Below are 12,465 nucleotides of genomic sequence, written 5' to 3' on the forward strand. Positions count from 1 at the left end.
TTTTAAATGTGATAATAATTTGAAAACGTATTATAATAATTATATCATATATTAAATTTGTAAATACCCTAATAAAAAAGGAAAACTAAAATTTCTACTATTCCTTTAATTTACTGGGGAATATCTATAATATGAATTTTCATTATTAGATCCTTCGTCTGCGCCCTACGATGTCCAATAATACAGACAATAACCACATATTACCGCGCTTGCACCCTTTTTCACGAAGCCAAAGAAATTTCATATCTGTCGCGTGAAGTAACCGAACGCAAACTTTTATTCGGAAAGTGGTGTTTTCCTCGGAAAATGCAGTAAACGTGGCACTCTCTAATTTCCCGCGTTTTACTAGACATAGTTGATATTTCATGATGAGTAAAACAATTGGTCGAAAACACCGGTTGCCGGACTTTTGAAATAAATATTATTATTGATCGTAAATTTCAATCAACTTTTAGTAGGTATTAGTTTGGCCTGGTTTTATTGTGTTGATAGGAACTACAACGGACGCAATTATTCGTAAGTTAATAAATTATTATTATCAATTAAATTATTGCTTGTACTCCAATTAAAATTTGGATAAAAAAATTGGAATATAAATTCAACAACAAAAACTGTAGTAAAAGATAAATATACTAAATTATATAAAAAAATAATTTTTTAATAATTTCTTAAGAAACATATAATTCATCTACAAAAATCTGTTTTCAAAAAATTTCTACGTTCCCACAAGGTTTTCTGTTTTTTAGTACCAATTATATTTTTCATTAAATTACTTATCGTTTCCAATTCTCTATTTCATAATCTATTGTAGCTACTTATCTGTACGAATTTGGATTAAGGTATTCCATATTTCATACCACAATTAATTCCATGAGTAGTCATGCTTTTATTTTATTTATCTTTGTTGTCTCTTCCGTGTTCTGTATCAAAATGATATAGGACTTTTTGTCAGACTATTTCAATATTTGTGAAAAATACGTCATTATAATTTCATAATAAAAGATTATTTCCACTTCCTTCTTTAGTCCAGGTGAATCACCTATATCTTTTCGACGTTTTTCTGCCTATATGTACTACTAAGTTGTTGTTCGAACTGCAAATATTATTTTCAATTATTTTTTTTACATAACTGTCGAAGATTTAGCTTACTTACAGGGTTAATATAATTTTTCATACCAGGCACTGTCTTTAACGTTAAAAATATGACAAAGAAGCGGTTTCTCTTACAAAGTATCATAATATTCTGTCAAAAATATTAAATTCAACATATAAACAATTATAATATATTTATTTGTCCATCTAATTATTACTTCACTTAAATTAATAGATAATAAATTATTAATCACATTGATACTAAGGCTGCTTGACATGGTGCAAAAGAGCGTATAATAAATTACATGCAATTTCATGCAAGGTTGATATATTGCATAAATGAATATGAATGGCAGTCAATAATTATATCTACTGCTGTCTTACTTATGGAGCCTGATGGGCAGGTTGGTTGTTAAGCCAAAAGTAACTAGATTTGTAACTAGAATTGCAGCTTGCACGCAATAAAAATGACACAAAACCGATAATGTTGCAAATGCGAGATCCTGCATGGAATATTTAACAGCTTAACTTCATCTGAGTATGTTTTTGATTAAGATATATTGCGTCTTGCATTGCATTACACGTTGTCTTGCATCATGTCAAGCGGCTTTAATGTCAAATATTCATACTATTTAAAGCTAAATATTAAATTTTTGCCCGATAAAAACGATTAACTTTTGTAGAAAATTCTTGTAATATATAGCAAGTGGGGATTGCATCTCCCACTCTTAGATATAAGAGGAGATCTTACTGTCAGGGTAGTCGTAAAGACGAGATGTAACCAGTCTTAGTTCGATCGTTAGAAGTATATATCAATAAACAAATCATAAACTAAATACAGTCTTTATCATTTTAACATTTCGGTCCTTCGAATACAAGTAACAACTGTCATTAACAGCCGCGTTTCAAATTTTATACCTATCACGATAGTTTGAAGCTATCTGACCCAATGGACATTTGTCGCGTGATCTTTTCTGTAACATTTCACTGATGTGCTAGTTCCAATCTTTGTTTCGTTAATAAATATACCTTCATATGAATATGCTTCATTCAGTAAAAGCATGAAAGTACTTTATAAACTAGAAGTCCATTAGACTTTCAATTATTTATAATATAATAAAGTAGAAAATATATAACAGTCGTTCCGATTTATTTTCACAGGAGATATGCAAAATATTTAGGTGGTTATTTATTTCTTTTGGTTCTTCCAAGTATTTCCGATTTAGCACCAGTATAGAAATCAGGAGTATAACGAGACCCACTATTTTTAGATACTACCAACCTGAAGTAGTAAACTCTGACTGAAATTGAGTTGCAGGTATCACATAGTAAATAGTGATGCATACGATTTATGACTTTTTCCAAAGAACATGATCTATTTTGATTTCAAGATCGGCTTAAGTGAACCACAACGTCTTGAACAGTTCCAACGCACATTTGGTGATGGAAGTCCTTCACGAGCAGCTGTTTTTAAAAGTGGACGGATATCTCTTGGTGATGAGACACGTGTTGGTAGGCCCTGTACTTCAATTACTGTTGCGAACATTGAGAGAACGAGATGTATGATCGAAACAGATCTAAGAAGTATCTATTAAGTGATAGAGGAAACTTAAGGTGTTGTATTCGCAACAGTAACTTCAATTTTACATAATCGTCTTATATGGAAAATTTTTGCTCGTTGGGTGCCATATACGATTTCAGTCACAGCGATTAAGAATCGCGCGGGAAATGTTTATAATATAGTAACAGATGATGGAGCATACTTACAATTTGAAGATATTCCTTCCAAATAATGAATGGATATTTTAATTGTGAAAGCACAAAAGTGCACTGATGTAGGTGCTGATTACTTTGAATATAAATAAAATTATTTTGCTAAAAATTTTCTTTATCTCAAAATATTTAGTGTCATCTATGTATCTATGTATTAGTATCAAGTTGATCTATTTCACAATTTTGTAGTGCTTTCCCATCACTATAGTGTATGCATGGACGTGGACTACCAATATGGCATAGAATGTCATTCATAGATAGATCTTTTCCAGTAAATAAAGCTTTATGAGATGTGCAGCTGGTGGCTGTAAACAGCTGGGATTGAATCGAATGCAATGTATTTGGAATTATTCATCTGAAACATGACATACATGAATGATAATAAACTGAAAAACAATTAGACTCAATAACATAACAAGGTAGTAAATATATCACACGTATATATATGCTCCCATTATTTTCTGGCTCGTCTTCCTTCCACAAAGCGTTTAACTAATGTCTGTATATTCTTTATTTATTTTTATTTCACTATACTGTGTCATTCATTTCTCCTGCAATATCTTCAATACAATTGAACCAATAATTATTGTAAATGATGTGTAAATAATATTTATGTGTGAAGAGACGAATTGGTTGTCAAAAGTATTATGTAAGGAAAATATTTTCAATTTCCCGTTTCTTAATTTTAGATGTTTTCTTCTTGTGAATATCATTTATTCAAAAACATTTTTAAAATCAATAAAATACTTAATGTGATGGGCCGTCCAGAGTTTTATTGTTGTGGTAGCTTAGCCATCATTCTTCAATCAATCAATAAGAAATATTATAAGCAACAAAGAAAAAAATTTACCACACCCGTAAATTTACGAACATTATCAATCTTAATGTCTGAAAGAACTTTTTGGCGAAAATTCGATTATACATGAAAATAAAATGTTTTGTACGGTTTCTAGTATCAGCCTATTAATCTGACAGAAAACGGATGAAGATTGACACAGAGGTTGATGACTACATAAACTGATATCATCGGTCATCGCCAATAAGATGCCTGTTTTAAGAAAAAGAGCGCAGGGGGACAATAAATTTGTGAATGGGTTATTCATACATTCAAACCCCCCTAGACGTAAGTAGGAATTTATTTTTTTAGTTGTTAATGATTAGAGATATACGTATTTATGAACTCGAGAACTAAAAAACACAGTATTTTAATGTTTATAATAATAATAATAATTTTGATAACAAACAATCAGACTGTACCCCATTTTGACAATACCACACCAAATATCGCCGATAAAGCGTCGAAATGCACAAGGCATTAGCGGAATTTGAGGGCACAAGCCCCATACGTCATCCAAAATCACCTAATCTGAGGACCAACAAAAAAAAACAGGAGTAGGCTCATTAATAGGAGGCCCTTGCACCGACAACAATACGCTCGAGCGGCTTCATTCACTTATTTATTGTGGAGCTGTTGCAGTACTCCGTCTACTTAATCAGCACATATCTTTAACAATAACACCAACAAAAAACTCTGGAGGCAGCACCACCTAAAATGTTCCATCGATACCATAATTTTTTCAGATGGTTGTACATATAAAAAAAAAATCGTAATTCTCTCTTAAAGCCGGAGAGAAGGGAAATTAAATAGCTGATAATCTCGCTAAAACGGGGGCACATAAGCCCTTCATGGGACCTGAACCCTTCTGTGGTGTCACTGGAAAAGAAGGTAGATATAAGCAAAACCAATTATTGGAACAACCTACAAAGGCTGAACATGTCTTCTGGGAAACTATAACCAGAGTAGATCTGCTGAATGTATCAACCTAAGTAAGAATAATCTACGAACCCTAACAGGAGTGTCGCCTCAACAAACACCTGAAGACGCTAGCTAGCAGATAATGCGGTGTGCATATTTTGTTACTTAGAGGAAGAAACCTCTATCCACATTCTCTCGAAGTGTAAAGCACTAAAGAACTCCAGAGCACTACACCTGGGTGCGTATGAAATAGAAGATGAAGATCTCTGGCAATTAAAGCCATACCACATTCTAGATTTTTTAAGAGGAGTGGGATTGATGGTTGAGCTGTAAACACTGGGTTCTCTAGTATCGCAGCAAGAAAAGGGAACACAATAGATCCTTTGTGTCGCAGTATATACGGGACTCCAAGTCTATAAATACATATTTACATGTAAAAAGCATCCAAGTTATTCATACGATATAAAATTACTTCTTTTATTTTTTGTTTCGTAAATTATTTGGTGACCACACCACACCACCAACAACGTAACAAAAGCTTTTTAAAAAACCTTATACCTATTCAAAACAAATTATTCAGCAAAAATGTATTGTAGGGGTTTGTAAATCTATTGTAGTTTCTTTTGTTATGTGTAACACTATACGCTAATCAGTAAATTACATAAATTTAATGGTTGAAATATGATAAATTTTCAAATAAAAAGAATCAGATGACAATATCATGAAAATAACGAATTAGCTTTAAATACAGTTATTTATTGTATAAACAATATCTAAACACGAAGCATTGCTCCTCCAGATTTTTGGGCAATGCGGTTTAACCTGTTATATTGAAATAAAAAAAGTTATTGCAACGGCTTAGCTACATATTCAAAAAATGGAAGAATATATCCCACCTATATATTCAAATATTTTCAATCCATAGTAAGCAACATGCATGCCGTGATGGTCAATTGATGAGTCAATATGATAAAACAAGTTACTGTCATGCTTTTCCCATGATATCAATTCATTGCTACCGAACAAGGCGTTTATGTCGAAATGGACTGAACACAAACATTTATTAAACAAAGTATAACTAAATACTTTAATAATAATAGGTACGGTCGGCACAATCCAAATGTCAACAAACCGAAAATAAAATAAGACAACTGCATAAAAGATACATGGAATATTCGAAATTAAGCTCCAGCGACACTGGTATCACAGCTATTAGACTGTGTTATAAGGTATTGTTATTATGATATTTGTTTGATTTGTTTGTGTTTTTTTATTGTTCAGATATTAAATAAATACGGGCATAGGGACAAGAATTATATTTTTATTTTATCGTTGAGAAAAATAATAAGGGAAATATTTGTATTAAGCTTCGTTAGAATAATATTTCAATGCACAAGTGGTTTAAACCTAGCCGACCAAATACCGTAACAAATTCAGAAGAATAGAGATAATTTTTATCTAAAAAGATCACAATAAGGTTATTTAAACAATTTTTTTATAGAACGTGAGTAATCCTGAGCAATATATGAGGTGTTTCTAGTAGTTTTCTGTTCTTAATAATATGGCAGATTTACAATACATAGAATGGCTCTCATAAAACACGTGCTCAGCAAGTGAACATGAGGGTATAATGTATTGTCTCTTTTGTGAAATGATCTGATTATTAAAAGATCTTTTAGATTCAATAATGTATTTGTGTTAATTTGAACAAGGTATTTTATGAAATATGTTAGTCCATTTATTTTACTAAAAATTGATTTTATTGTATTTCGTCAAAAATTCTGGATTAGGGTTAACTGATTATATATGAAGTATATAAGCTTGGTTTGAAAAGAAATGAAGAATATGAGTTTTCGTAAAAAGTTTTTTCCAGTATATTTATTTCCCTTTTGGCTGTGCAAGCTTAATTTAATTGTCAAGAACATCGCCAGTTGGTTGAGGCTGCATTTGTTCGAGAAGCTCTTTTAGGAAACAGAGAACTGAGCTTTTCGCAGAATGTATGCCAAGTTACAATATGATGACGATGAAAAAAATAATGCGCCGGATGTTTGATGAATATTTATAATATATTATTCAATAAATATAATTATAATAATGAAATTATATTTATGTATTTATTTTACGTTCGTAATGTGTTCCAAAACTAATTCATAGATAGAATTTAACAATCAGAATATATAGAATTCAAACAAAAATCCGTTCAGGATCAATCTTTACTTACATGTGTTGACAATTACTGGACATTTCCATCATAGATAAAATTTGTGCTATTTGTATGTAATATAATTTACAATTTAAAAAAGTAAATAGATATCGAAGGTCTCAATCAGATTTCTCGTCTAGCATTACTAAGCTTGACTGTTTTAATTGAAATTTTCTCGTCAACAACAGGAACCATCCTAAACGCGAGGCGTCTGAATATTTATGCAGAAAATCTGATGATAAAACTGCGATTATTCTGCAATAACGTGTATGCGGCTATACCAAAGGTCAGGAACCTCGAAGAGGTTATAACCTAAGGATGTGATCGTTTGTGCGAACAGGTGGGCTCAGTCTATCAGCTACAATCTTTCAAGTATGGATATATGCAATTTGAGCTTATGCTGGATACTTAATCAACCAAAAGTATGAGATCAAGTACATATATACATCTACTGTACAGTCCTCAGTCACCTCTGGAATGGTATAAGACTGTATTGAGCGGCTTGAGAAACCCTCGAAGTATGACGAAGTGTAGATAAGTTAGCAAAAAGTGCATGGATTAGATATCGGTCTCCCAATTTTCGTTCCTGATGGCTTTATTAAAAGTATAATCGACATAAAAGCTGGAGACAGAGTGTTCATCGTTTTATTACTGACCCCTGGTATACGGCAAAGCATCGAAATATATTTTATATGACATCAAATATTCATATTATTAAACTTGAGAATTGATAATGGTCATGACTTTATGACTTGACCTAAACACAAAAACTTAATTTTGTCCGAAAATCGCGTTTTCTGCGACAATAAATATTTTTTATAGACATTTGAGTATCGTTGATGATTACCTACGCGTTTCAATTTCATACTATACTACAATAATTTAGTAAGAAATAATTACCATGGTGTGAGTCAATGTCAAAGAATAGTTTTTCAGTAACGCAATTGTATGTAAATTTGAATATATAACTTCTGGCTTTTTATTAATTTATTCTATCAATTTAAATTTTTTCCACAATAAAGAGAACAAATTTCCTTTGAATAAGCTAACAAAATTTTTTGTCCATCTGAAAAGCACTACCTTCTTTGAAATAATGTGAAACTTAGAAGTTTAATAACCTCTTAATGATTAAATATAATTACAAAGGCTTCCTTTCAAATCGATATTGTATGAAACTCGATCTTTACATAAGGAAATAGAAAGACGACGCAATAGGTTTATACAATTAAATGCAGATTAGAACCCTTAATTTCTGATGTCTAATCAATTGAATACCTACATTTATACAAAAATAAATTTGTAGCTTGTAATTTTAAGCTGAAATATTTATCAACCAACAATTAGATAGTAATTCACATTACTTTTTGATTTTTTACGGACTATTCCTACATGTATGTCTTCTTTTGTGTATGATAGTTGCCTTACTCTTTAAGGGAATAAGGCGCCTTTAAAGAGTGGTTATGTTGTCGAGAATTGGTGAAAACAAATCCATGAGACTTCGTATATATTTTGTGATGTTTATTACATTTTTGGTCAATTTTTGTGATTGACTTGTGACATATACTTATATACTTTATTCGTGGATTGGGATCAAAGTCGATAACAGGTATAACTTTTCGAAGTTTCAGAAATGCCTGTCGTGTCTCTTAGATGGGGAAATTTATGACAAAGTTTATGATCATAAATATTTTTTTTGCCCTTATATTTGAATCCATTGTTTTGCTTTGATGAATAATTGCAGGTCCGGAAAGTTATCAGTGATTAAGGCCCTGTCATCAGCATATCAGATATTTTTAATCTACATTCCATTAACCACGAGGTCTTCCAGAGCTTTCTTAAAAATTACCGAATATAAATTGAACAAAGTGTAGACAACACATATCCTTGTCTTACTTCCCCTTTGTTTTTATGTCTTTGGACATAGTATTATCTATTTTTACTTTTGCTGTTTGGTTCTAAGATACGTTTTCAATGCATCAAACGTCCTTCTGATCTATGTATAGTTTCTTGAGGAGTTGCATTAGTTTATGGTGTAGTACACAATCGGATGCCTTCTCGTAGTCAATAGACAGGCATTTTTTATTTAGTCATAGAAATTCTGGACTGATACTTGCAACAGGCAACTAAAACTAATGCTTCTTGTGTACCTAATCCTTATCTAAACTTAAATTGTGAGTGTCTTATATCTCTGTCGCATTTCTTCTTCTTATGACGCCGTCTCCCCACAGAGGTTGGCGATTCAAATGGCTATTGTTGCACGAGAAATGATTTGTCCTAGGTAGTGCAACTCTCTCTCCTTTATTGTCGTGAGAAGTTTTTTATGTTTACTATTTGCTGTAGGACCTCTATGTTTGTCTTATATTTCGTATATCCGCAGCATTTGCCTTTAGGCGTACATTCCGACGTATCAATTTTCTTCTCTGTGGTCCAACTTTCGCATCCGTATAGAAGAACAGGAAAGATGTAACAGCGAAGCATTCTGGTCCGGAATTCCAGGCTGAGGTTGTGGTTTGCCAGAAGCGTCCTCATATTATTCAGAGTTTTCCCCGCTTACTCAATTTTTGATCTAATTTCGATTTTGGTCTTGGACGTATTCATATAAAGGCCGAATTGCTCACTATATTCTACAATAACTTCCATAACAAATTAATATTATTTAGATAAAAACGGGCTGGTTTGTGATCCGTCACTTTCATTCTGTTGGGATTGGGGATTAGGTAACGACTTGTTTAATTATTGGAGGAATTTATGTTATTTGAAGATAGAGATTTGGAAGTACGTCTTTAAAAATCAAAGATCAGAGAGAACCAACGTATTCAACATTTTGTAATATTTTTAGGTCTAAATGGATGGCATCCACTGTTGATTTTCTTTGCCTAAAGCCTTATTGATACTCCCTTATTTTTGGTTCTAAAAACTTTTCATTTTTTCATCTATTATTGTTGTTAATATTTTATATACCGTGTTTAGAAAACTAATTCCTCTATAATTATTACATATATTGGGATTTCCTCCATAGATTATTGATATAATCAATCCAGTAGATTGTTTCTGATTCCCATGAATATTCTGCGACCTAGCTTATCCCCTCCGTATTTTATTATCTCATTCACTATTTCATCTGACCCTCCTGTTTTCTGTATTTCAATTTGTTGAATTACATTCTACTTCTGTCGGTTTTCTTTCATATTCTTCATTAGCACTTATATTAACTTCTCCGTTCCTACTTTCTTCTTCCGTTACTAAATTTTTGAAATTCAAACTTGATTCTTTTCTTTTACTATTGGTTATAGTTCGTTTTCTATTGTTTCTTTATATATTTATATAATTCCTCATTATTTTTCCGGTGATTTATTACTATAATTCAGTCATTTTATTTGTTTTTATTATTTTTGCTCTTTTTTTATTTATCTTATTTATATATTTATCATCGAGTTCGTAACAATTTTAACTTAGCTTCTTTTATTTCTTTAACTCCTTTGTACCTTCCTGATCAAGAATGTTACAAAGCTAGTCCATAGAACAGTAAGCTTGACCATGACCTGCTAGCGATGCAGACAGTTCATAATGACCGGAAATGTCTTCTAGATTGGACCATTCCTCATCATACATACGAACTGGTTGAGGTTGTACTTATTAAAATATGCTTTCTATAATAAAAGTGGAATTATTATGAACCAGACAAATTAAATAAACATTTACAGTGTTAAAGTAGATGCGTAGTGAAAGAATACCAATAATAACTTTACAGGAAACTTCGAAAAAATAAAGACATATTAGCACTTTTAACTTCAATAACATATTCGAAAGAACTCTAAAATATTAGTATTTTTTGTCTCGTAAACAGTTTAAACATGGTTTATAGAGGTTAAATACGTGTAGGTACAATGTCGTTGGCAGTCTTATTAGTTTCTCGCGTGACATGTGGTATAATAAGCAATTGAATGATGAAAGAGAACTTAAATTGCGACTAACATGAACTGTCACCTTGTAGACTTACTTTAATGTAAGAAGGCGTCTCACCCTGAACAAGCTTTGATTTGTTTTATTAAATGATTGACATAAGCACGATATCACTCCAATGTATTTTTTCTCTCAGTTATTACTTCAGTTGTATATTCATTTACAAAACTATCAGTATTTGTTAATACATGCCGATTATTAGGTTTTGTGTTGTGGACAATGTTTTTTTAGAAAGTATCAGAACAAACAGTCTAAAGCCGATAAATTGGGAAATACCCATATAGCGTCTCTTCTTTTAATTCATCTGTCTTTAAAAACTTCGAACAGCCAAACAGCCCACTAAAATATAGTCGCAGTACCACTCTTTTTCTCCAAGAAAAAATTTATTTTGATACCTATGTCGGCCATGCGGCTTTGGGTTATTCCAATTCTGTAGGCACTATGCATTACAGTTCCTAATACTCAAAGTATCTTCAAATAGAATAAACATTCTCATTTTAAAATATTACTAATTGACTATGTGATTAATTCAAAATGTTTTTCAGTTTTACAATTGAATTCTGCTTATATTAGGCAGCTGATTAGACAAGGTGATGTGGAAAAACTGGAACATGCCGTCCTAGAGGGACAAGGAAAAAAGTTAATAGGAGAATATTCGCCCGATTACAAGACCAGAGCTTTCCTCAAATCGATACCAGCTCTAATGGTATGTTATTATGTTATTATCATGTCATTAATTTTCTGGCTTTAAATGACGAGTAGAAGATGATTGAAAGGAATATGATGTTTTCATAAATTTAGCAAGAATAGTCTATTGAAGATATTTTCTTTTTAACATAGGTACTTAAATCATTAAAAAATTTTTGAACTATTTAATAATATCTGGTGAATAATATATTTGATTTTTATATGAAACTATTTTACTGTAAAATGAAATGAGCCTAATGTCAAATGTAAGATAAGTTCGATAGCTCAATAGTTCGTGGGCACCACTTACAATCTTTTGGTTGTTAGGGATGTAAATAAAAATTGTTTCAAACAAGACACTAATGGTTATTTACGTTATAAGTCCGGTAAGTGATTTAGTACGGTACGAGATAGATGTTCATAGACGAGGCGACGAAGGAGTCGAGTCCAGATTATCTAATCGAAAACCGTAATAATAACTTCACGAGCGTATATCGCAATATATTTTTTTTTCATACTGTTTTCGATTATAAATAAAAAGCAAAATTATATTATATGAAATGTTATATTTGACAATTTTACTGAAAAATAGCTCCTTTGATTATCCTCTTATTAGTTAAAAAAATAAAAATTAACAGAAGTCATTAAGGTAAAATTGTAAACAAAATATTGGAATGGAATTTTTGGAAATATTTTCCGAAAGAATGGCTGATAATTGAAATAAAATGCTTCTAGTAACAGTAGTTGCACCATTACTGTTAACATTCAAACATTAGAATAAAAGTTTTTTTATTGGTGTTAATTGATTTTTTATTTCTAATTATTTCAAATGGGATTGGGAGAATTTATTTAAGAATCCTGTAAAGTACAAGGATACAGTAAAGTACCATTTTTGAACTCAAATTAGTACTCTGAAGTCGACTTTACAGTACAGTATGACAAAAAAATATTTTCAATCAAAATTGAGTAAAAAACAATCGATAACAATAAG

The 12,465-nt window shown here is 31.4% G+C and overlaps 1 protein-coding gene across 3 annotated transcripts in view; it reads left to right on the plus strand.

Annotated features, from left to right (window-relative positions):
• Window positions 1-244: 244 nt before the first annotated feature.
• LOC130901063 (uncharacterized) overlaps window positions 245-12,465 on the plus strand; it is a 64,476-nt gene continuing 52,255 nt past the window's right edge. For 2 of the 3 annotated variants that reach the window (XM_057812144.1, XM_057812142.1), the window contains exons 1-3: window positions 300-516; window positions 3,819-3,988; window positions 11,333-11,493. In XM_057812144.1, coding sequence (XP_057668127.1) covers window positions 3,910-3,988; window positions 11,333-11,493 — 240 coding nt within the window. In that variant the 5' untranslated portion in view covers window positions 300-516; window positions 3,819-3,909. Of the gene's footprint in view, window positions 517-3,818; window positions 3,989-11,332; window positions 11,494-12,465 lie in introns of all 3 variants that reach the window. The other variant, XM_057812141.1, reaches the window with a different exon arrangement.

This window comes from Diorhabda carinulata, chromosome X, assembly GCF_026250575.1.
Source record: "Diorhabda carinulata isolate Delta chromosome X, icDioCari1.1, whole genome shotgun sequence".
In the NCBI taxonomy this organism is placed as follows: Eukaryota; Metazoa; Arthropoda; class Insecta; order Coleoptera; family Chrysomelidae; genus Diorhabda; species Diorhabda carinulata.